Source organism: Lathamus discolor, chromosome 4 (genome assembly GCF_037157495.1).
Source record: "Lathamus discolor isolate bLatDis1 chromosome 4, bLatDis1.hap1, whole genome shotgun sequence".
Classification (NCBI taxonomy): Eukaryota; Metazoa; Chordata; class Aves; order Psittaciformes; family Psittacidae; genus Lathamus; species Lathamus discolor.
The window spans coordinates 127,315,949-127,338,317 of record NC_088887.1 but is presented as its reverse complement, the minus strand read 5'-3'; the positions used below and the strand labels follow the sequence as shown (position 1 = coordinate 127,338,317).

General features: G+C 60.8%; 1 protein-coding gene across 4 annotated transcripts in view; it reads left to right on the top strand.

The window, feature by feature from the left end:
- ARAP1 (ArfGAP with RhoGAP domain, ankyrin repeat and PH domain 1) overlaps positions 1-21,919 on the top strand; it is a 39,943-nt gene extending 18,024 nt beyond the window's left edge. For 3 of the 4 annotated variants that reach the window (XM_065678974.1, XM_065678973.1, XM_065678976.1), the window contains 24 exons: positions 1,072-1,378; positions 1,501-1,586; positions 3,021-3,203; positions 5,260-5,434; positions 7,256-7,390; positions 8,286-8,421; positions 10,249-10,351; positions 10,426-10,621; positions 11,013-11,058; positions 11,294-11,457; positions 12,192-12,404; positions 13,329-13,434; positions 13,649-13,796; positions 14,039-14,122; positions 14,226-14,294; positions 14,401-14,518; positions 15,773-15,886; positions 16,863-17,005; positions 17,316-17,398; positions 18,664-18,714; positions 19,042-19,105; positions 19,252-19,407; positions 20,432-20,470; positions 20,630-21,919. In XM_065678974.1, the coding sequence (XP_065535046.1) occupies positions 1,072-1,378; positions 1,501-1,586; positions 3,021-3,203; positions 5,260-5,434; positions 7,256-7,390; positions 8,286-8,421; positions 10,249-10,351; positions 10,426-10,621; positions 11,013-11,058; positions 11,294-11,457; positions 12,192-12,404; positions 13,329-13,434; positions 13,649-13,796; positions 14,039-14,122; positions 14,226-14,294; positions 14,401-14,518; positions 15,773-15,886; positions 16,863-17,005; positions 17,316-17,398; positions 18,664-18,714; positions 19,042-19,105; positions 19,252-19,407; positions 20,432-20,449 (2,898 nt within the window). In that variant the 3' untranslated portion in view covers positions 20,450-20,470; positions 20,630-21,919. The remainder of the gene's footprint in view (positions 1-1,071; positions 1,379-1,500; positions 1,587-3,020; positions 3,204-5,259; positions 5,435-7,255; positions 7,391-8,285; positions 8,422-10,248; positions 10,352-10,425; positions 10,622-11,012; positions 11,059-11,293; positions 11,458-12,191; positions 12,405-13,328; positions 13,435-13,648; positions 13,797-14,038; positions 14,123-14,225; positions 14,295-14,400; positions 14,519-15,772; positions 15,887-16,862; positions 17,006-17,315; positions 17,399-18,663; positions 18,715-19,041; positions 19,106-19,251; positions 19,408-20,431; positions 20,471-20,629) is intronic. The other variant, XM_065678975.1, reaches the window with a different exon arrangement.
- Positions 21,920-22,369: the final 450 nt, after the last annotated feature.

Here is a 22,369-nt window from a genome sequence, read left to right as displayed (position 1 = left end):
CCGTGGGGCACCCCAGTGATGCTCTAAGGGGGACCGTTCCCTTTGTCCCCACACCCTGAGCAGTGGATGAAGTGACATCATGGGGCACTGAAGGGATGCTTTAATGGGGACCCTTCCCTTTGGACCCACATCCTGAGCAGTGGATGAAGTGACAACATGGGGCACTGCAGGGATGCTTTAATGGGGACCCTTCCCTTTGGACCCACATCCCGAGCAGTGGATAAGGTGACACCGTGGGGCACAATGATGCTTTAATGGGGATCCCTTCGCTTTGCACCCACACCCTGAGCAGTGGATGAGGTGACACCGTGGGGCACCCCAGTGATGCTCTAAGGGGGACCGTTCCCTTTGTCCCCACACCCTGAGCAGTGGATGAAGTGACATCATGGGGCACTGAAGGGATGCTTTAATGGGGACCCTTCCCTTTGGACCCACATCCTGAGCAGTGGATGAAGTGACACCATGGGGCACTGCAGGGATGCTTTAATGGGGACCCTTCCCTTTGGACCCACACCCTGAGCAGTGGATGAGGTGACACCATGGGGCACTGCAGGGACGCTTTAATGGGGACCCTTCCCTTTGGACCCACATCCCGAGCAGTGGATGAGGTGACAACATGGGGCACTGCAGGGATGCTTTAATGGGGACCCTTCCCTTTGGACCCACATCCCAAGCAGTGGATGAGGTGACACCGTGGGGCACCCCAATGATGCTTTAAGGGGGACCGTTCCCTTTGTCCCCACACACTGAGCAGTGGATGAGGTGACACCATCAGGCACCCCAGTGATGCTCTAAGGGGGACCTTTCCCTTTGCCCCCACACACTGAGCAGGGCAGCATTGAGCTGGGGGTGCCACCCCCTAAATGGGGGCAGCTCAGCCCCCACCGGCTGGTGACACTGGGGCTGCAGCCCCTTCTCACCACCAGCTCCAAGCTTTGGGGTCCCCCAGGAGCACTGAACCCACTGGAGATGCTCCATGGGGATGGGAGCTGGGGAGGGAAGGGGACACGGCAGCTCCTGCATCACCCGTGTCCCTCGGGGACGGGTCCCCATTGCCCACCCTCACCCCAGGACTATCGCCTCGGCATCGGCATCACCTACATCGAGATGAACGTGGGCAACGTGAAGGAGGTGGATCGCCGCGGCTTCGACCTCACCACCCCGTTCCGCACCTTCAGCTTCGCGGCCGACTCGGAGCAGGAGAAGGAGGAGTGGGTGGAAGCCATGCAGCAATCCATCGCCGAGGCCCTCTCCAACTCCGAGGTGGCCGAGAGGATCTGGGCGCTGGAATCCAACCGCTCCTGCGCCGACTGCGGCTCCCCCAAGCCCGACTGGGCCTCCATCAACCTCTGCGTGGTCATCTGCAAGCGATGCGCAGGTGCCTGCATCCCGAGGCGGGCGGGACGGGCCCTGCGTGCCCTGCTCTGGGTGCTGGGGACCACACTGGGGTGGCTTCGGCCATCCCAAACCAGCTCCTCGATGGCTTTGTCTCGCTGGCAGGGGAGCACCGGGGCTTGGGTCCTTCAATCAGCAAAGTGCGGAGCTTGAAGATGGACAGGAAGGTGTGGACGGAGGAGCTGATCCAGGTATTGGTGCAGATCAACCCCCGCAAAGCCCCTTTTTGGGGGGCGGACATCCCCTCTGCTCCCCATGGCAGAGCCACTGGTGATGGGCTGGGGACTTCCTTTGGGGTGACGCTGCGGTGGGTTTGGCCCCTCAGCATCCTCCGTCCCCATCCCTGTGGTCCATGGACACCCATGTGGTGAGGACAAGCAGCACTTGTGTGCCAGTGCTGAGGAAGTGTTGCAGTGGAATGCAAGGACACAGACGGGATTCATTCCCGGACCCAGCCCAGCCGCATTCCCAGCCGGCAGACCCTGGCTGGCCCCGCTCTTCCCGACCTTTCCTGCTCAGATCCCGCATTCCTGCCTGCGTCCCACCCGCGCTGCCTCCGGCATCGCCTGCTCCCCGAGCCCCCGAACGCTTCCAGCTGTGCTCCATCCCCTCCCTGCTCCGGGATTGATGCCCAAACCCAGGATGCTGCCAGCATCCCATTCCCACCCTGGCTCTGCTGCCACCCAAAGGGCTTGGGGGTGCTGGGAGAACACCCAAGGGCTCGCTGAGACAGCGAGAAACCTCTTCATGTCAGGCTGAGCATCACTCGGTACCAGGCAGTGGGATGGCGAGGAGCCATGGAATGGCCTTTAAATCCCCCCGGATGGATGCGGAGCATCCCGCCCCTTGCCGGCAGCTGGATGCTGCATTCCAGATGTGATTTTCCAGGCAGGAAGGGGGGTCAGTGGCGGCGGGGGCTGCAGGCATTGGGCTGAGCCAGGCTGTGGGGCTGCGATACTGCGGCGAGTGGGTGCTCCTGGGCACCCCATGCAGCACCCGTCACTCCCCCGGTGCACCCCACTGCTCCCTGGGCGGGCGCAGCAGCAGCTTTGGGCTCTGAATGTCCCCATGAGCGGAGCTGCTGCCGGGCTCGTCCTGCATGAGGAGTCCTGGAGGAGCTGTTGGAGCCAGTCCAGAGGAGGCCATGGAGCTGCTGCGAGGGCTGGAGCAGCTCTGCTCTGGAGCCAGGCTGAGAGAGCTGGGCTGGGGCAGCCTGGACAAGAGAAGGCTCCTGAAGGGGAGACCTGAGAGCAGCTCCAGTGCCTGAAGGGGCTGCAGGGAACCTGGAGAGGGGCTTGGGACAAGGGCCTGTAGGGGCAGGCCAAGGGGAATGGCTTGAACCTGCCCGAGGGGAGACTGAGCTGAGCTCTTAGGCAGAAGCTCTTCCCTGTGAGGGTGCTGAGGCGCTGGCACAGGGTGCCCAGAGAAGCTGTGGCTGCCCCATCCCTGGCAGTGCTCAAGGCCAGGTTGGCCACAGGGGCTTGGAGCAATCTGCTCCAGTGGAAGGGGTCCCTGCCTGTGGCAGGGGTTGGGGCTGGAGGGGCTTTAAGCTCCCTTCATCCCAACCCCACCCCATTCCCAGCCCCTCTCCATCACCCCCCCATCACCCTCTCTTTGTCCCTCAGCTCTTCCACCACATCGGTAACGCTGTCGCCAACCAGTTCTGGGCCGCCAACGTTCCCCCCAGTGAATCCATCGGCCCCGGCAGCGGGAGCCGGGAGCGGAGGCGCTTCCTGACGGCCAAGTACCGGGAGGGCAAGTACCGGCGCTACCACCCGCTCTTCGGCAACCAGGAGGAGCTCGACAGGGTCCGTGCCTCCGGGGCATCGCCTGCGGGGTCCCCTGGGGTGCTCGGGGGGGTTCTGAGCCTGCTCTGGGGTGCAGAGTCTGCCTCGGCAGGGTGCCTGGCCTCGGGTATGGGCTGGGTGGCTTCTTACCCTGTGTGTATCCATGTCTGTATCCTTGCCTGTATTCATGCCTGTGTCCCTGTCTCTGTCCCTGTCTGTGTCCCTGTTTGTGTCCATGTCTGTATCCTTGCCTGTATCCCTGTCTGTATCCTTGCCTGTATCCATGCCTGTATCCCTGTCTGTATCCCTGTCTGTATCCCTGTCTGTATCCCTGTCTGTATCCATGCCTGTATCCATGTCTGTAGCCTTGCCTGTATCCTTGTCTGTACCCATGCCTGTATCCATGTCTGTAACCCTGCTTGTATCCCTGTCTGTATCCCTGCTTGTATCCCTGTCTGTATCCTTGCCTGTATCCTTGCCTATATCCCTGCCTGTATCCCTGCCTTTATCCCTGTCTGTATCCCTGCCTGTATCCCTGCCTTTATCCCTGTCTGTATCCTTGCCTGTATCCTTGTCTGTATCCCTGCCCTTATCCCTGTCTGTATCCCTGCCTTTATCCCTGTCTGTATCCCTGCCTGTATCCCTGCCTTTATCCCTGTCTGTATCCTTGCCTGTATCCCTGCCTTTATCCCTGTCTGTATCCCTGCCTTTATCCCTGTCTGTATCCCTGCCTGTATCCCTGCCTTTATCCCTGTCTGTGTCCTTGCCTGTGTCCCTGCCTGAATCCCTGCCTGTATCCCTGCCTTTATCCCTGTCTGTGTCCTTGCCTGTGTCCCTGCCTGAATCCCTGCCTGTATCCCTGTCTGTAAGGCTGTCTGTATCTTTGCCCTTATCCCTGCCTTTATCCCCATCTGCATCCCTGCTTGTATCCCTGACTTTATCCCTGTCTTTATCCTCGTCTGTATCCCTGCCTGTATCCTTGTCTGTATCCCTGCCTTTATCCCTACCTGTATCTCTGTCTGTATCACATCACCCCCATTGCACTCCCTATATCCCCACTGGGTACCCTGGGTTCTCCAAGAGGGACAAGGCGGATGTGGGAACAGGGAAGCATCTCTGATGGGGCACAACCAGCCCCATTTCCAGGCTGGAAAGCCCAGTCTGGGATGGGATTCCCCATTCCACAGCCAGGTTTCACCTCTTCCCAGCTTGGAAATGGCACCGGGGTCCAGCATTGGGCTGGAATGGGGTTGGTGTTGAGGGGGACGCTGTGATTCCAGCATCTTCCTACAGTGACCAGGACCCAATTCACTTCCATTCATCCATTCCCATTCCCAGCCGTGGGCATGGTGCTGGGTTGGGGCTTCACTCCACTTTGCCCAATTGGCACAGGGAATGATGTCCTGGCACAGGGAATGCCATCCCAGCACAGGGAATGCTGTCCCAGCACAGAATACCATCCCAGCACAGGGAATGCCATCCCAGTACAGGGAATACCATCCCAGTACAGGTAATGCCATCCCAGCACATGGAATACCGTCCCAGCACAGGGAATGCCATCCCAGTACAGGTAATGCCCTCTCAGCACAGGGAATGCCATCCCAGCACAGGGAATGCCGTCCCAGTACAAGTAATGCCATCCCAGCACAGGGAGTGCTGTCCCAGCACAGGGAATGCCATCCCAGCACAGGGAATGCTGTCCCAGTACAAGTAATGCCCTCCCAGCACAGGGAATGCCGTCCCAGCACATGGAATGCCATCCCAGCACAGGGAATGCCATCCCAGCACAGGGAATGCCATCCCAGCACAGGGAATACCGTCTCAGCACAGGGAACGCCGTCCGCGCTCCCCATCCGCGTCCCTCCTCCCCGCCGTGTTTGCCGAGCGCCGGGAGTTCGCATGTGGCCGTGTTTGTTTTCCTGCCCCGCTCCCGCCCCGTGACTTCAGCGGCTCCCCCGCTCCAAACCTCCCCTCCCTCCCTCCCCTCCTTTGTCCCGCTCGGCCGCCGGGAAGCGCCGGCCCCGGCTCCGCTCCCTCTCCTCGCCGAGGGCCGATCCGGTGTCCCGGTGCTCCCCAGGCGCTGTGCGCGGCCGTCACCACCGGGGACCTGGCGGAGACGCAGGCGCTGCTGTTCTGCGGGGCCGCCGCGTCCTGCGCCACCGGGGACCCGCAGTGCCCGACGCCCCTCGCCCTGGCGCAGAGGAGCGGGCAGCGGCTGCAGATGGAATTCCTGCTCCACAACAGGTCCTCAGGTAAGGGACTGACCCCCGCGGGATCCCACCTGGAATGCGGTCGGGATAGCCCGGGGGATGCAGGGCTCTGGAACCCTGCTGGGGCGTCCTGAGGGATGCAGGGCTCCGGAACCCTGCTGGGGCATCCTGGGGGATGCAGGGCTCTGGAACCCTGCTGGGGCATCCTGAGGGATGCAGGGATCCGGAGCCCTGCTGGGGCGTCCTGGGGGATGCAGGGCTCTGGAACCCTGCTGGGGCATCCTGGGGGATGCAGGGCTCTGGAACCCTGCTGGGGTATCCTGGGGGATGCAGGGCTCCGGAACCCTGCTGGGGTATCCTGGGGGATGCAGGGCTCTGGAACCCTGCTGGGGCATCCTGAGGGATGCAGGGATCCGGAGCCCTGCTGGGGTATCCTGACGGATACAGGGCTCCGGAACCCTGCTGGGGTATCCTGGGGGATACAGGGCTCTGGAACCCTGCTGGGGTATCCTGAGGGATACAGGGCTCTGAAACCCTGCTGGGGCATCCTGGGGGATGCAGAGATCCGGAACCCTGCTGGGGTATCCTGGGGGATACAGGGTTCTGGACCCCTGCTGGGGCATCCTGGGGGATGCAGGGCTCCGGAATCCTGCTGGGGTATCCTGAGGGATGCAGGGCTCTGGAACCCTGACGGGGCATCCTGAGGGATGCAGGGCTCTGGAATGCTGCTGGCACATCCCTAGGGATACAGGAATGTGGTCCCAGTGCTTTTCCCTACCCAACAGCTTCCCAGTGTGGGGATATCCAGCTGCTCTGTGCATCCCAGGAGAGGGAAAAAGGGCTTTAGGGAGCACCCCCATGATCCACCCCAGCCAGGGATACTGTTCCAAAGCCCTGTATGGGATGCAGGGAAGGTCAAGGCACCATCCTGGGAATCCCAGGGGACATCCCTCTGTCCCCCACCTTCAGCATTCCCTAAACCTTCCCACCCATTCCACCCACTGTGGCTCCGGGTGGGCTGGCGGCTCCCGTGGGATCCATCCGCACCCTAACACCGGGTGAACTTCCACCCCGGGAGCATTCCAGCCGCCGGGATGGAGGTGTTCCTGCCTGCCCCAGCCATCACCTCCCTTCCCCGCCTCGGCGGCCAAGCCTGGCCCGCAGGAGCTGGAATTCACCCAGGATTGGGGCTGGCCCTGCCCTGCATTCCGGATGTGTCAGCACAAAACGGGTCTGGAAGAGCCGGAGAAAACCAACCCCCTGAGCTCATCCTGGCTCTGGAATTCCTGGGGTCGATGAGCTGTGTGTGGAGCGGGGCTGGGATGGCGGAGCGGGATTCTCCCCCTTTTCCCTGTTCCGGGAGCTCCAGGGAGCCCCATGCTCTGACCTGGGGGTGCTTTAGGGGTATCCCTGCATCCCGGTTCTTGGAGGAACTTGGGGAATGCCTCTTGTTGGAAGGCAAAGGGGGGAAACCGAGGCAGTGCAGGACTGCGATGCTCCGCTCCTATGGAACCACAAGGAGCTGGGACAGCCCAGGAGGAGCCTCACCAGTGGGAAACCCCAGTCCCCACCTTCCCATAGCATCCCCATCCCAGCTCAGGGATCATAGAATCATAGAATAGTTAGGGTTGGAAAGGACCTCAAGGTCCATCTAGTAGGATGTGGGATGTGGGATACGGGATGCCTGACCTGAGCCGGGGGGCCTGGAGCTGGTCCTTGCACCCCAACCGTGCCATGCTGGTGCAGCCATGGGATGCTTTCGTGTTCCTGCTTCTTGGGCTGGGCTGGGGAGCCCCGGTTGAGTTGGGGGTGGGATTTTGGGGGGCTCCAGCCCCCCATGACGAGCTCTGCCCCCCTTCACAGAGCCCCCTCGCCTGGAGGTGGGGGGCAGCGAGGAGAAGCCCTACTCGGTTCTGCTGCCCTCCGTCACCCACCACGGCTTCCTCTACAAGACCCCATCCATGGCTAAGCCCATCGGCGAGCGCAAGGGGCCAGAAGGTACGGGGGGATCTGTGCTGGGGATGGGGAGCAGTGGCCCTTTGCAAGCCCTTTGGAATCCCATTGCAAGCCCTTTAGAAGCCCATTGCAATCCCTTTGGAAGCCCATTGCAAGCCCTTTGGAAGCCCATTGCAAGCCCTTTGCAAGCCCTTTGCAAGCCCATTGCAAGCCCACTGCAAGCCCACTGCAAGCCCTTTAGAAGCCCTTTGCAAGCCCTTTAGAAGCCCTTTGCAAGCCCATTGCAAGCCCATTGCAAGCCATTTAGAAACCCTTTGCAAGCCCATTGCAAGCCCATTGCAAGCCCTTTGCAAGCCCTTTGCAAGCCATTTAGAAACCCTTTGCAAGCCCATTGCAAGCCCTTTAGAAGCCCTTTGCAAGCCCATTGCAAGCCCTTTAGAAGCCCTTTGCAAGCCCATTGCAAGCCCTTTAGAAGCCCTTTGCAAGCCCATTGCAAGCCCATTGCAAGCCCTTTGCAAGCCCATTGCAAGCCCTTTGCAAGCCCTTTGCAAGCCCTTTGCAAGCCATTTAGAAACCCTTTGCAAGCCCATTGCAAGCCCTTTAGAAGCCCTTTGCAAGCCCATTGCAAGCCCTTTAGAAGCCCTTTGCAAGCCCATTGCAAGCCCTTTAGAAGCCCTTTGCAAGCCCTTTAGAAGCCCTTTGCAAGCCCACTGCAAGCCCTTTAGAAGCCCTTTGCAAGCCCATTGCAAGCCCATTGCAAGCCCTTTGCAAGCCCATTGCAAGCCCATTGCAAGCCCTTTGCAAGCCCATTGCAAGCCCTTTGCAAGCCCCCATTGCAAGCCCTTTAGAAGCCCTTTGCAAGCCCATTGCAAGCCCTTTAGAAGCCCTTTGCAAGCCCATTGCAAGCCCTTTGCAAGCCCTTTGCACCCGGTTGTAGAGTTCAGCCGGCGCTGGTGCACGCTGCAGGACGGGCTCCTCAGCTACTACGAGAGCGAGCGCAGCGCTGCGCCCAACGGCGAGCTCCGGGCCCAGGAGATGGTGTGCCTGGTGCACAACGCGCCCCACACGCACGGGTAGGAGCAGCCCCCATGGGCACACACCCAGCACCCCCAGAGCCTTCGTGACCCCCGAGGGACCCTTTGGAACCCCTGTGCAGCCCCTTCGTAACCCCCATGGGGACGCTTTGTAACCCCTTTGTACCTCTTCAACCCCTGTGCATCCCCTTTGTAACCCTTGTGCAAGCCCTTTGTAACGCCTTTGTACCTCTTCAACCCCTGTGCATCCCCTTTGTAACCCCCATGGGGACCCTTTGTGACGCCTTTGTACCTCTTCAAACCCTGTGCATCCCCTTTGTAACCCTTGTGCAAACCCTTTGTAACCCCTTTGTACCTCTTCAAACCCTGTGCCTCCCCTTTGTAACCCTTGTGCAAACCCTTTGTAACCCCTTTGTACCTCTTCAACCCCTGTGCATCCCCTTTGTAACCCCCGTGGGGACCCTTTGTAACGCCTTTGTACCTCTTCAACCCCTTTGCATCCCCTTCGTAACCCCCGTGCAGGCCCTTTGTAACCCTTTTGTACCGTTCAACTCTTCGCAGCCCCTCTGTAACCCCTTTGCAATCCCTGTGTAACCACTTAGTAACTGCTTTGGAACCCCTTTGCAGCCCCTTTGTAACCCTTGTGCAAACCCTTTGTAACCCCTTTGTACCTCTTCAACCCCTGTGCATCCCCTTTGTAACCCTTGTGCAAACCCTTTGTAACCCCTTTGTACCTCTTAAACCCCTTTGCAGCCCCTTTGTAACATTCAACTCTTTGCAGCCCCTTTATAACCCTTTTGCAGCCCCTTTATAACCCTTTTGCAGCCCCTTTGTAGCCCCTGTGCAGCCCCTTTGTAATCCCTTTGTACCTCTTCAACCCCTTTGCAGCCCCTTTGTAACCGATGTGCAAACCCTTTGTAACCCCTTTGCAATCCCTCTGTAACCAGTTAATAACTCCTTTGGAACCCCTTTGCAGCCCCTTGCAAGCCCTTGCACCCCTTTGCAATCCCTTTGCAGCCTCTTCGTAGCTGCTTTATAGCCCCTTTGTAACCCAATTGCAATGCCTTTGCAGCCCCTTTGTAACCTGTTTGTAATCTGCTTTATAGTCCCTTTGCAACCCCCTTGTAACTCCTTTGCAGCCTTTTTGCAACCCCTTTGCAATGCTTTTGTAATCCCTTTGTAGCCCCCTTTGTAACCCCTTTGTAACCCCTTTCTAACCCCTTTGTAACCCCTTTGCAACCCCTTTGTGATCCTTTTGTAGCCCCCTTGTAACCCCTTTGCAACCCCTTTATAACCCCTTTGTAACCCCCTTGTAACCCCCTTGTAACCCCTTTATAACCCCTTTGTAACCCTTTTACAACCCCTTTGTAACCCCTTTGCAACCCCTTTGTAACCCCTTTGCAACCCCTTTGCAACCCCTTTGTAGACCCCTTGTAACCTCTTTGCAACCCATTTGTAATGCCTTTGCAACCCCTTTGCAACCCCTTTGTAGCCCCCTTATAACCCCTTTGCAACCCCTTTGTAACCCCTTTGCAACCCCTTTGTAGCCCCCTTATAACCCCTTTGCAACCCCTTTGTAACCCCTTTGCAACCCCTTTGCAACCCCTTTGTAGCCCCCTTATAACCCCTTTGCAACCCCTTTGTAACCCCTTCGTAGCCCCCTTGTAACCTCTTTGCAACCCCTTTGTAACGCCTTTGCACGCTCAGCTCCCCGGTAGAGCGTGCCCAGGGATGCTGGAGAGCCCAGGGCCGCGGTGGGGGGATCCCAATCCACACCCTGTATCCAGGGCTAGCCATGCAAACGGGATACTCGCACCCAGCCACCACCCATGGGTGCCCCCGCTCCTCATCCCTCCCTTCCCACAGCATCGAGAGCACCTTTGAGGTGTACATGGAGTCGGAGAGGCTCTACCTCTTCGGGCTGGAGAACCCCGACTCCGCTCGGGAATGGCTCAAGTCCGTTGCCAAGGTAGGATGCGATGGGCTGGGAATGGCCGGATGGAGCCGGGAGCTACGGCACTGACGGGCTCCTCTTTATCCCAGTCCTTAGTCCATCCCTGTGCCGAGGAGCTCCTGGCGCTGGACTTCGAGCGCATCGGCCGCCTGCACTACAAGGGGGGCCTCAACCTGGAGCGCGCCAAGGAGGGCTGGTTCGCCCTGGTGGGCTCCATGCTCCACGTCTGCTTCCCGGACAGCGAGCGGCAGGAACCCCTCCAGCTCCGCAAGCTGCAGGAGCTCTGTGCGTGCCCCTGCCCCACCGCGGGGTCCCCATGTCGGCCATGGGAGCGTGGGGACGAGGGGGGACCCCACATCCTCACGGGGACGTTGGGGGGTGTTGCTTTGGTGGAGCACGGGCTCCTTCTGCTGAGCTCTTCCCCATCCCTGGAAAGCCGCTTCTCATCCCGTATGGGCTGGGAGGGAGAGCGGGGACAAGGGGGGACCCCCGGATCCTCATGGGTGGCAGCCGGGTGTTGGTGGGAGGTTGGGAATGATGCTCCGATGGAACGCAGGCTCCTTCTGCTGAGCTCTTCCCCATTCCTGGAGAGCTGCTCCTCATCCCATTTGGGCTGGAGGGGGACCAGGGGACCCCACATCCCCATGGGTGATGTTCTCTTCGCCTTCCCTTCCAGCCATCCAGGGGGACAACGAGGTGCTGGTGCTGGTGGAGAGGCGGAGGTAGGAGCAGAGGATGGGGGGGGTTGGATGCTTCCGGCACAATACCCCAACGCTTCCCAAGTTATTCCTCCTTTTGAGGTGTCTTTGCCCTCTGCAGCAAATGAGGACCCCCAAAAGAGGGATGGGACCATCCCCATGCCCCTGATTCCAGCCTTCCCTGGGGGGGGGGGGTCCAGCCATGCAGTGGGGTTCGGTGGCACATTGGGCCCCGTGCTGAGGCCAGGCTTCCCGGCAGGACGCTGTACATCCAAGGGGAGAGGAAACTGGATTTCCTGGGATGGGTCCAGGCCATCCAGAAGGCTGCGGGCACCTCCGGGGACACGTTGTCAGAGCAGCAGCTCACTGAGTCGGATGTCCCACTGCTGGTGGACCGCTGCATCGACTACATCACCCAGTGCGGTACGTGCCGGCTTCACCCAGTGTGGTGCCAGCATCACCCAGTATGGTGCCAGCATCACCCAGTGCGGTACATGCCCACATCACCCAGTGTGGTGCCAGCATCACCCAGTGCGGTACGTGCCCACATCACCCAGTGTGGTGCCAGCATCACCCAGTGCGGTACATGCCCGCATCACCCAGTGCGGTACGTGCCTGCATCACCAGCTCACCTCATAGATGCCACAGAGTCAACCGGGTTGGAAAAGAGCTTCAGGATCCCCCAGTGCAGCCATTGCCCCGCGGCCACCCCTGCCCCATGGCACTGAGGCCTCGTCTCCACGGGGTGTGAACCCTTGCAGGGCCGGTGCCTGCAGCCCTGCCCTGGGCAGCCTGTTCCAATGCTGAGCACCCTCTGGGGCAGGAATTGTTCCTCAGCTCCATCTAAACCTGCCCTGGGGCAGCTTGAGGCCGGTTCCTCTTGTCCCATCCCTTGTTCCTTGGGAGCAGAGCCCAGCCCCTCCTGGCTCCATCCTCCTGGCAGGCACTTGTAGGGAGCCATCAGGTCCCCCCTGAGCCTTCTCTTCTCCGCACTGAACCGATCCTCCAGCAGATCCCACAACACACGTTTCCCTCCCTCTTTGAGCATTACGGGAAGGCTCCGGATGGAGCAGGGCTTTGGCTCCTCCATCCTGCAGCAGCCAGGAAGCGTCCCTGTTCCCTATGGAGCAGATCTCATCCCACCGGCTCTACCCCAGGGCTGACATCCGAAGGCATCTACCGCAAGAGCGGGCAGAACTCCAAGACCACCAACCTGCTGGAGATGCTGCGCAGGGACGCCCGCAGTGTGCGCCTCAAGGAGGGCGAGCACCACGTGGATGACGTGGCCAACACCCTCAAGAGGTTCTTCAGGGACCTGGGGGACGGGCTCTTCACCAGGCGCTGGGGCCAGGACTGGATGCGGGCCACTGGTGAGCACTGGGGGCTGCGGGTGCTGCGGGACCAGGTTGGGGTCCCTGTTCCGCTGCAGCATCCTTCATCCTCTCCTCCGTGGCTGGGGCAGGCACCCAACACACACGTTAGGAATGGGGTGGGTGGGGAGTGGAGGGTGACCCCGTGCAGCTTGAATGGGGATGGGGTGGGGCAATGAACCTGACCCCCCTGCCCTGGGGTGCTGGATCCATCCCACAGATACTGGGGATGGATGGACCCTGTGGCAAACAGCCATGAGACTCAGTGCTGTGGAGCCGGGATGCTCCAGCCCCATGGAGATGGGATGCTCTGGCCCCATGGGACTGGGATGCTCCAGCCCTGGCATGCTCTGGCCCTGTGGATGTGGGATGCTCCAGCATCATGATGCTGGGATGCTCTGGCCCTGGGATGCTTCCACCCCATGGAGCTGGGATAATCCAGCCCCATGATACTGGGATGCTTCCACCCTGGGAAGCTGGGATGATCTGGCCTTAGGATGCTCCAGCCCTGGGATGTTCCAACCCCATGGAGCTGGGATCCTCCAGCCCTGGGTTGCTCTGGCCCTGTGGATCTGGGATGCTCCAGCATCATGATGCTGGGATGCTCTGGACCCATGGAGCTGGGATGCTCCAGCCCTGGGATGCTCTGGCCCTGCGGATGTGGGATGCTCCGACCCTGTGGATCTGGGGTGCTCCAGCATCATGATGCTGGGATGCTCTGGACCTATGGAGCTGGGATGCTCCAGCCCTAGGGTGCTCTGGCCCATGGAGCTGGGATGCTCTGCTCCTGTGGAGCTGGGATGATCGGCTGCTGGGATGCTCCATCCCCACAGTGGAGGCTCGGAGGTGGGATGTGGAGGGGGAATGTTGGGGCCATGAATCCTGATCTCACCTTCACCCCCCTCAATGCTCATCCCCTGCCAGCCCTGGAGGACGAGGAGGTGAAGATCACCGAGTACCGGCGGCTCCTGGGCACGCTCCCCACGGTGAACCGGGCCACGCTGAAGGCGCTCATCAACCACCTATTCCGGTACGGCACTGGTACCAATCCCTATGGAGCATCACCCCCCTCCTCCATGGCATTCTCATCCCTTGGCTCACATCCCAGGCCAGGAAAGGAAAGGGAGCTGGGGTGGCCCGAAGCCAAGCATCCCATCCCGGCATTGGGACCGTTCCCCTTGGGAAGGCTGAAGGAGGGATCCTGTGGGGATTTGGCGCTGGGATCTCAATGGGGCTCCCCACAGGGTGCAGCGGTTCTGTGGGGAGAACCAGATGAACACACACAACCTGGCCATCGTCTTCGGGCCCACGCTCTTCCAGATGGATGGGAAGGACTACAAGGCAGGACGGGTGGTGGAGGACCTCATCAGCCACTACGTGAAGATCTTCAATGTAGGTTCAGCCCTCCCCTTGGATCAGGATGGTGTGCGGGCATTCCCAGGGGATAGGGACAGGGAATCTCCTCTGTCTGCTTTGGGGATGAGGGGAAGGGGTCCATGTCCCTGCAGACCCTGGGGACCCCCAGGCATGGAGCTGCTGGGCAGGGGAGCAGATTCCACTGGGAGCCAGCATCTGCTGCTGCAGTGGGACTCCAGCATGGCCTGGGCAGCCCTGATGGCTCCTCATCCTTGTAGGTCAATGACCAAGAGATGAAGAAGCAGCAGGACGAGATCACGGCCATCATGAAGATGCGGGAGGCAGCATCCAGCGGGACACAGGTACACGGGGACTCTTCAACAGCATCTCCCGGAGGTGCCGGGTGGTGGGATTCATCCTTCCCATGGGAGCTGCGGCTTGAGGTGCTTTCCCCTTGTCCTGCAGCAAGCCGGGGACTTCATCTGCACCGTGTACCTGGAGGAGAAGAAGACGGAGGCAGAGCAGCACGTGAAGGTGAGCGGTGGGCACAGGGGACAGGGACAGCCCGTGTGTGCCCGCGGCTCCGTGGTGCGTTGATGGAAGGGCCCCGGGCACATGGAGACCTGTCTCCTCCTCCCAGATCCCGGCCACCATGACCGCCGAGGAGCTCACCTTCGAGATCCTGGACAGGAGGAAGGTGGTCATGAAGGAGAAGGACTATTGGAGCTGCTACGAAGTGAATGAGAGGGAGGAGGCAGGTTGGTGGGGGGGGGGCTTGAGGATGGGGATGGGGATGGACGTGGAGATGGAGGTGGTGATGGAGGTGAGGATGGGTATGATGATGGGGTTAAGATAGGGATGGGGATGTAGATGGAAATGGTAATGGAGATAGGGGTGAGTTGCAGAGGATGTTGGAGATGGGCGTAGAAATGGATTTGGGGATAGAGGTGAGATGGAGATGGGGTGGAAGATAGTGATGGAGATGAGATGGAGGTGGAGGTGGAGATGTGGATGGAGATGGGATGGAGGTGGGGATGGGGATGAAGATGGGGTTAAGATAGGGATGGGGATGAAGATGGGGTTAAGATAGGGATGGGGATGAAGATGGGGTTAAGATAGGGATGGGGATGTAGATGGAAATGGTAATGGAGATAGGGATGAGTTGCAGAGGAGGTTGGAGATAGGGATGAGGATAGAGAGGGAAATGGATTTGGGGACAGAGGTGAGATGGAAATGGAAATGGGGTTGAAGATAGTGATGGAGAAGAGATGGAGGTGGAGGTGGGGATGGAGATGGAGATGAAGATGAGGTTGATGGTAGGAATGGAGATGGAAATGGAGATGGGCTTGAAGACAAGGATGGGGATGGAGATGGACATGGGGATGGGGATGAAAAGTTTCCCATGGGGACTGCGCCATGAGGCAATGCTGGGACAGGTCCATGCCCTCAGGGGAGGGTGACTGCAGTTTGTTCACCACATCCATGCTGCAGATGGGCTGGTGGCTGGGACCAGGACCCACAGGACACCTTTAGGGGTTAAACACCATTGAAGCTCGGAGGGGGTGCTGGGTTCCCCACCCCAGGGTGCCCATGGGCAGCAGCAAGAGCTTGGCATGAGCAGGATGAGACCCAGGTCCTGGTGGCTCATCCAGGCAGGACGCTGAGCCCACCACTGCAAGCCAACATGGGATGCTTTGGTCCTTGCCAAGCCCAAGGCATCAAGCCCAGGCTCCCTCTGCACAGGATGGGTCCCTGTGGTGCCTGTCCCACCATGCTCATGCATGTCCCTATGGGAAGTGTGGTCCGTCCATGGACCAAAAGTCACCTCCCCAGGGGACAATGAGGCAGCAGCATGAAGTGAACCCAGTGAAAAGGAGATGGTGAGGGCAGGCAGGAGCTTGGGACACACGTGTGGCCCCATGGGGGGATGCCAGAGCCCATGGGGATGATGCCTGAGCCCTGCCTGTCCCCTGCCTGTCCCCTGCCTGTCCCTGCCTGTCCCTGCCTGGCAGAGCGGCCCCTGCACTACTCGGAGAAGGTCCTGCCCATCCTGCACTGCCTGGGCACCGAGAGCTACCTGGTGGTGAAGAAGCAGATGGCCATGGAGAACATGCTCATCTACCTGGGTGAGAGCCGGGGAGCCACGGTGCTGCAGGGAGGGGATGGGGTGGGTGGGGATGGGATGGGATAGGATAGGATGGGATTGGATGGGATGAGGTTGGGGATGGTGATGGGATGGTGGTGGATAGAGATGGGGGTGGGATGGAATGGTGATGGGATGGGGATGCGGTGGAGGTGGGATAGGGATGGGGTGGAGATGGAATGGGTTGGGATGGAATGGGGACAGGGGTGGGATGGGGATAGGGATGGGAATGGGGCTGGTGATGGAATGGGGATGGGAAAAAGGATGGGATGAGATGGGACGGTGATGGGGATGAGATGGCAATGAGGATGGGATGGGGATGGAGATGGGGATGTGAGGGGAGGAGGTGGGATGGGGTAAGTGATGGGAAGAGGATGGGATGGGGATGGAGATGGGGTTGCGAGGGGAGGAGGTGGGTTGCGGCAAGTGATGGGAAAGGGATGGGATGGGGATGGGATGGGAATGGGGATAGGGATAGGGATGGGAATGGGGCTGGTGATGGGATGGGTATGGGAAAAAGGATGGCATGAGATGGGATGGTGATGGGGATGAGATGGCAATGAGGTTGGGATGCAGATGGAGATGGGGATGCGAGGGGAGGAGGTGGGATGGGGATGGGATGGGGTAAGTGGTGGGAAGGGGATAGGATGGGGATGGGATGGGACAGGATGGGATGGGGTAGGTGATAGGAAGGTAATGGGAAGGTGATGGGATAGGGATGGGGATGGGATGGGAATAGGGATGGGAAGGTGTCGGAGATGGGATGCCGAGGGAGGAGATGGGAAGGGGATGAGGTGGGTTGGGATGGGGTAAGTGATGGGAAGCAATGGGATAGGACGGGATGGGACCGGGGGCCAGGCAGGAGCAGTGCTGGGGCTCCCCTGCTCTCCCCCTTGGGGCCGGGTCAGGGTGCACCCAATGCCCCGGGGGGGCTGGAAGTGCTCAGTGGGTGCCCGCAGCCAGCAGAGGGGGCGACTGCAAGCACGGGCTGATGAAGTTCCGGGAGGAGAGGAACCTGCTGGGGCTGGGGCTCAGCACCGGCTTCCACGACCGGTACTTCATCCTGAGCCACCGCTGCCTGCGCCTCTACAGGGACGTGAGGGTGAGCCCTGCCTCCGCATCCGCATCCCCATCCCCATCCCCATCCCCATCCCAGTGCTGGTCCCAGCACCGAAGGCAGCTGGCCCATGTCTGGGGACCCTTCTGTGTCCCCTGTCCCCATGGTGCTGGCACCGTCTCTGCCCTCTCTGCTCCATCCTGGTGTCAGCCTCATGCTCTGCAAGCCCAGACCCCTCCCCGCATCCCTGTGGCTCCTCCTCCTGCCAAGGGGCCAGAGCCCATCCCGTGTCTCTGTGGGGACACCGAGCAGGGCCGGGCAGTCCCCAGTGTGGTGCTGGTGCCTCTTCCCGCAGAGCCACAAGCCAGAGAAGGAATGGCCCGTCAGGAACCTGCGGGTGTACCTGGGCGTCAAGAAGAAGCTTCGGCCTCCAACGTGGTGAGCAGCAGCGGCGGGGTGTCCTGTGGAGCACCCACGGGGATGGGGCTGGGAATGGGACAGGGACAAGCACAGGGACAGGGACAAGCACAGGGATAGGGACAAGGATGGGGATTGAGACAGGGATGGAGGGGATGGGGATAAGCATGGGATGGGGACAGGTCTGAAACAGGGCTTGGGCTGCGGGTGGGGATTAAAACAGGGATGGGGATGGGGATGGAGATAAGGACGGGATGGGGACTGGGGCAGGACAGGGACAGGGATGGGGACAGGGGCAGGGCCGGGGCCAGGGCCAGTCGTGCCGCGGGGACACGCCTGGTGCTGGTCGCGCCTCCGGCCACCAGATGGCAGAGCAGAGCCGCGGGACGCTGCTGCGGGCCCGAGACCGCGCCGCGCAGCCTGGCCCCGGCTCTGGCCCCATCCCTGCCCTGTCCCATCCCTGCCCTGTCCCTATCCCCGTCCCATCCCCATCCCTGCCCTGTCCCTATCCCTGTCCCATCCCCATCCCTGCCCTGTCCTTATCCCTGTCCCATCCCCATCCCTGCCCTGTCCCCATCCCTGCCCTGTCCTTATCCCTGTCCCATCCCCATCCCTGCCCTGTCCCCATCCCTGCCCTGTCCTTATCCCTGTCCCATCCCCATCCCTGCCCTGTCCCCATCCCTGCCCTGTCCCTATCCCTGTCCCATCCCCATCCCTGCCCTGTCCCCATCCCTGCCCTGTCCCTATCCCTGTCCCATCCCCATCCCTGCCCTGTCCTTATCCCTGTCCCATCCCCATCCCTGCCCTGTCCTTATCCCTGTCCCTGCCCTGTCCCTGGCCTTATCCCAACCCCTATCCCTGTTGCCATCCCCATCGCTGTCCCTGCCCTGTCCCTGTGTGTCAGTGTGCGTGTGCACATGTGTGCATATACGCACGTGTGCGTATGTGCATGAGTGTGTTGAATGTGTGAGTGTGTGCATCCCTGTCAGCAAGTTGTGCACATGAATATTCATATGTGCATATGTATGTGAGTGTGTGCATACAATGCATGTGCGTATGCATGTGGATGCGTGTGCCTGTGCGTGTGTGTACGTATGAGCGCATGGGCTTTGTGTGTGCGCATGTATGTGGGGTGTGCCTGCGTGTCAGCAAGGTGCGTGAATGCTGCTCATGTACATATGGGAGGGTGCATCCATGTCAGCAAGTTGTGTACACGCATGTGCACGTGTGCGTGTGCATGTACACGCGTGTATGTGTGCGTGCTCATGGTTTCCATCTCCCTTCAGCTGGGGCTTCACAGTCTTCTACGAGAACGAGAAGCACGAGAAGCAGCAATGGTGAGAGCGGGGATGGACACGGGATGCAGAGCCCATCCCATGGGATCCGCGCTGCGGTGCTGGCACTGAGCACAGACACAGCCTGGGGGGACCCCCCTGCAGCAGGGCCAGGCCAAGGGGAATGGCTTGAACCTGCCCGAGGGGAGACTGAGCTGAGCTCTTAGGCAGAAGCTCTTCCCTGGGAGGGTGCTGAGGCGCTGGCACAGGGTGCCCAGAGAAGCTGTGGCTGCCCCATCCCTGGCAGTGCTCAAGGCCAGGTTGGACACAGGGGCCCCCAGCAGCATCTTTGTGTCCCCATGGCTCCCCATCCCCTCCGTGTCCCCACAGGTACCTGTGCTGTGACACCCAGGCTGATCTCCGCGAGTGGTTCGCCACCTTCCTCCACGTGCAGGTGGGCAGGAGGATGCTCAGCGTGGAGCCACCCTTGCTGCATCCCAGCATCCCTAAATCCCCGCATCCCAGGGCAGCGGAAGGGGCCCCTGTGGGGTCCCTGAGGACCAAAGAGCCATTGCCCATCCATGTCCCCTCTGTCCCCAGCATGGGGGGGCCCTGTGGCCCTCGGAGAGCTCCAAGGTGAGGACGTCGCGGTGGCAGCAGGACTCCAGGTTGGGTAACATCTCCCTCATCCCGCTGCGGGGCAATGAGAGTGAGATGAGGAACAGTGTGGCTGCTTTTGCTACTGACCCGCTCACCGTGAGTGACAGGGGGTGCTGGGGGGGGGGACCCCTCTGTGTGGGGCTGCATCTCCTCTGCATCACACGAGGGGGGCTTCTGGTACCCAGGGATGGGGGGGAGCATCCCCATTCCCATTCTTTATGCACCAGCATCAGCCTCTGGTCACCCCAGAGGGGAGGGAGATGGTGCTTTGGGTGCTCTGAGTGGCACTGGGGTGGTGTCCAGGGTGCAGGAGGGGCCCAAACCGTGTGATGCAAGGCAAGGGGATGCTGCCAAGCTCCTGATTTTTCCTGTAACAGGGTTGGTTTCTCTGGAATGCTGTCCTGGTCACAAATCAGCCCCATCCCTTTGTCCTCCTGTCTGCCTGTCCGTGCCGGGCATCCCCACACTACACCAGTGCTGTGGGTGCCCTGCTCAGCCACGGGGCCCATGGGTGCTATGGGTGGTGGTAGGACAGAGCTTCTGTGCTCCCACCATGCCCAGGGCAGCCCCTTGGGCCCCCGTTGCTGTTATAAACCTGAGGACGTGGCTGTGATGGGGAGATCTCGCCATGGGTTGTGCATCACCCAAGGGTGGGGAGCAGCAGCATCACTGCCCCAGAGCCCCCCTCACCGCACACCCATCCCCATGGACCGGGTCCATGGGGCAGCCCTGCCCAGGACCCCCCCCCACCCAGGCTCAGGTTTATAACGTGGGGTGATGGGGAAGCTCCTCCCGGGCTTCACCATGGGCTCTGCTTCGTGGTGTGTGTGTGCTGGGCCAAGGACAGCCCTGGCAGGGGGGGGCTCTGCACCCAGGGGCCATGGAGCATCCTTTGGGCTGGCACAGGGCAATGGACCAGAGCCGCGGGGCTCCTGTGGGACACTGGGGGTGTCCCCACCATGGGATGGGGAGGTGGGCGCAGGCTGACGTGATGGGGACCGCGGTTCCTCTTGCTCGGGGCTTTCTGCCGCATCCCTGATGCGTTCCAATGGGAGCCGCTGGCGATGCCGGGACAGGAGGAGGATGAGCACTAATGGTGAGCTGTGTGCTCTGTCCCCAGCTCCTGCACAACGTCTGAGCTGGAGGCCTGAGCCACCGGGTGAGTGTCCCCAGTGCTGCAGGAGGCGGTGCAGGGGACGATGGCTCTGCCCGTCCCGTTGCCACCCCACGTGGGGACATGGGACATGCGGTGCCCCCAGGCGGGTGCCAGCAAGGCCGGGATGGAGGTGCCAATGTTTGCTCTCCTCCTGTGCTCCAGGTTTGTCCATGCGCGAGGCAGCCCACAGGGACCTGCTCCAGCCCCGCATCCCGGCACAGGCCGGGGTCCCATCGGATCTGGAGCCTCCAGGGGACCCTCTGACCTCCCCACACTGTGACCCACGGGCACACAGGAGGGGAATTGGCTGCGAGGCCACTGACCCACCAGTGGAGCAGGTCTGGGGAGCCATGGCCAGGCACCCATGGAGGCTATATAGGGACCAGCATCCATGGGGACCAGCATCCATGGGGACCAGCATCCATAGGGACCAGCATCCATGGGGACCAGACACTCATGGGGACCAGCATCCACAGGGACCAGCATCCATGGGGACCAGACACTCATGGGGACCAGCATCCATAGCGACCAGCATCCATAGCGACTAGCATCCATCGGGACCATGCACCCATGGGGACCATGCACCCATGGGGACCAGACATCCCTGGGGGCCAGGCATCTGGGGGGACCGGCGGCTGGGGGGACTAGCACCCTGAGGACCAGCATCCATGACGATCAGGCACCCGTGGGGGACCAGGCGTCCATGAGGACCAGCATCCATGAGGACCAGCATCCATGACGATCAGGCACCCATAGGGGACCAGGCATCCATGAGGACCAGGCGCTCACAGGGACCAGCATCCACGGGAACCAGCATCCACAGGGACCAGCATCTATAGGGACCAGCATCTATAGGGACCAACTTCCATGCGGACCAGGCACACATGGGAACAGGATCCACAGGGACCAGCATCCATGAGTACCAGGCACCCATGAGGATCAGGCATCCACAGGGACCAGCATCCATGGGACCAAGCATCCATGGGGACCAGACATCCATGGGGATGAGCATCCATGGGACCAGGTATCTGTGTGGACCAGCATCCATGGGGCCCAGGCATCCATAGGGACCAGGCAGTACTAGCCCACCAGCCCCCAGGCCCCACATCTCAGCTGCTTTCAGCTTCTGCTCCAAGCTCCAGGGAGGGAAGCAGACCCCGGCCGGACACCCTGGCACAGGGTCCTGCTTTTCCTCTTCTTCCCTCTCCATCAAAACGACAAGGCAATCCTTGAATCATCCCTGAATCTCCATTCATGGCAATCCTTCCCATGGGATGCATTCCTAGCTCCAGGGACCACCATCACGGTGTTCTCATCACTCCTAGAGAGGGGATGCCCCATTCCAGGGGCCCCCTCCATGGGCAGGGCATCACGAGCCTCTGTACCCCCAGACTGGGGGCATCCGGCTGCTGTCCGAATCTCTCCATGGCATTAAAGGTCTTTGGGAAGTGATGAAGTCTCTGCCGGCCGGGATGGGGATAGCGGGAGCTGAGAGCCCGTGGGTGCAGTGGGATGGGCCTGGGTGCACCCGCAGGGTGCTGGGGAGGTGCTGGGTGATGCCAAATCCACACTAAACCCATGGCTGCAGGGATGCTGGGATGTGGAGATGTGAGGATGCGAGGGTGCAGGGATGTGGGGATGCAGGAATGGAGGGATGCGGGGATGCTGGGATGTGGAGGTTCATGGATGATAGGACATGGGGATGCAGGGATGTGGAGAAGCAGAGTGCAGGGATGCAGGGATGTGGGATGCAGGAATGCTGGGATGCGGGGATACAGGGATGATGGGATGTGAGGATGCAGGGATGTGGGATGCAGGGATGCAGGGATGCCAGGATTCAGGGATGATGGGATGTGAGGATGCAGGGATGTGGGATGCAGGGATGCTGGGCTGTGGGGATGC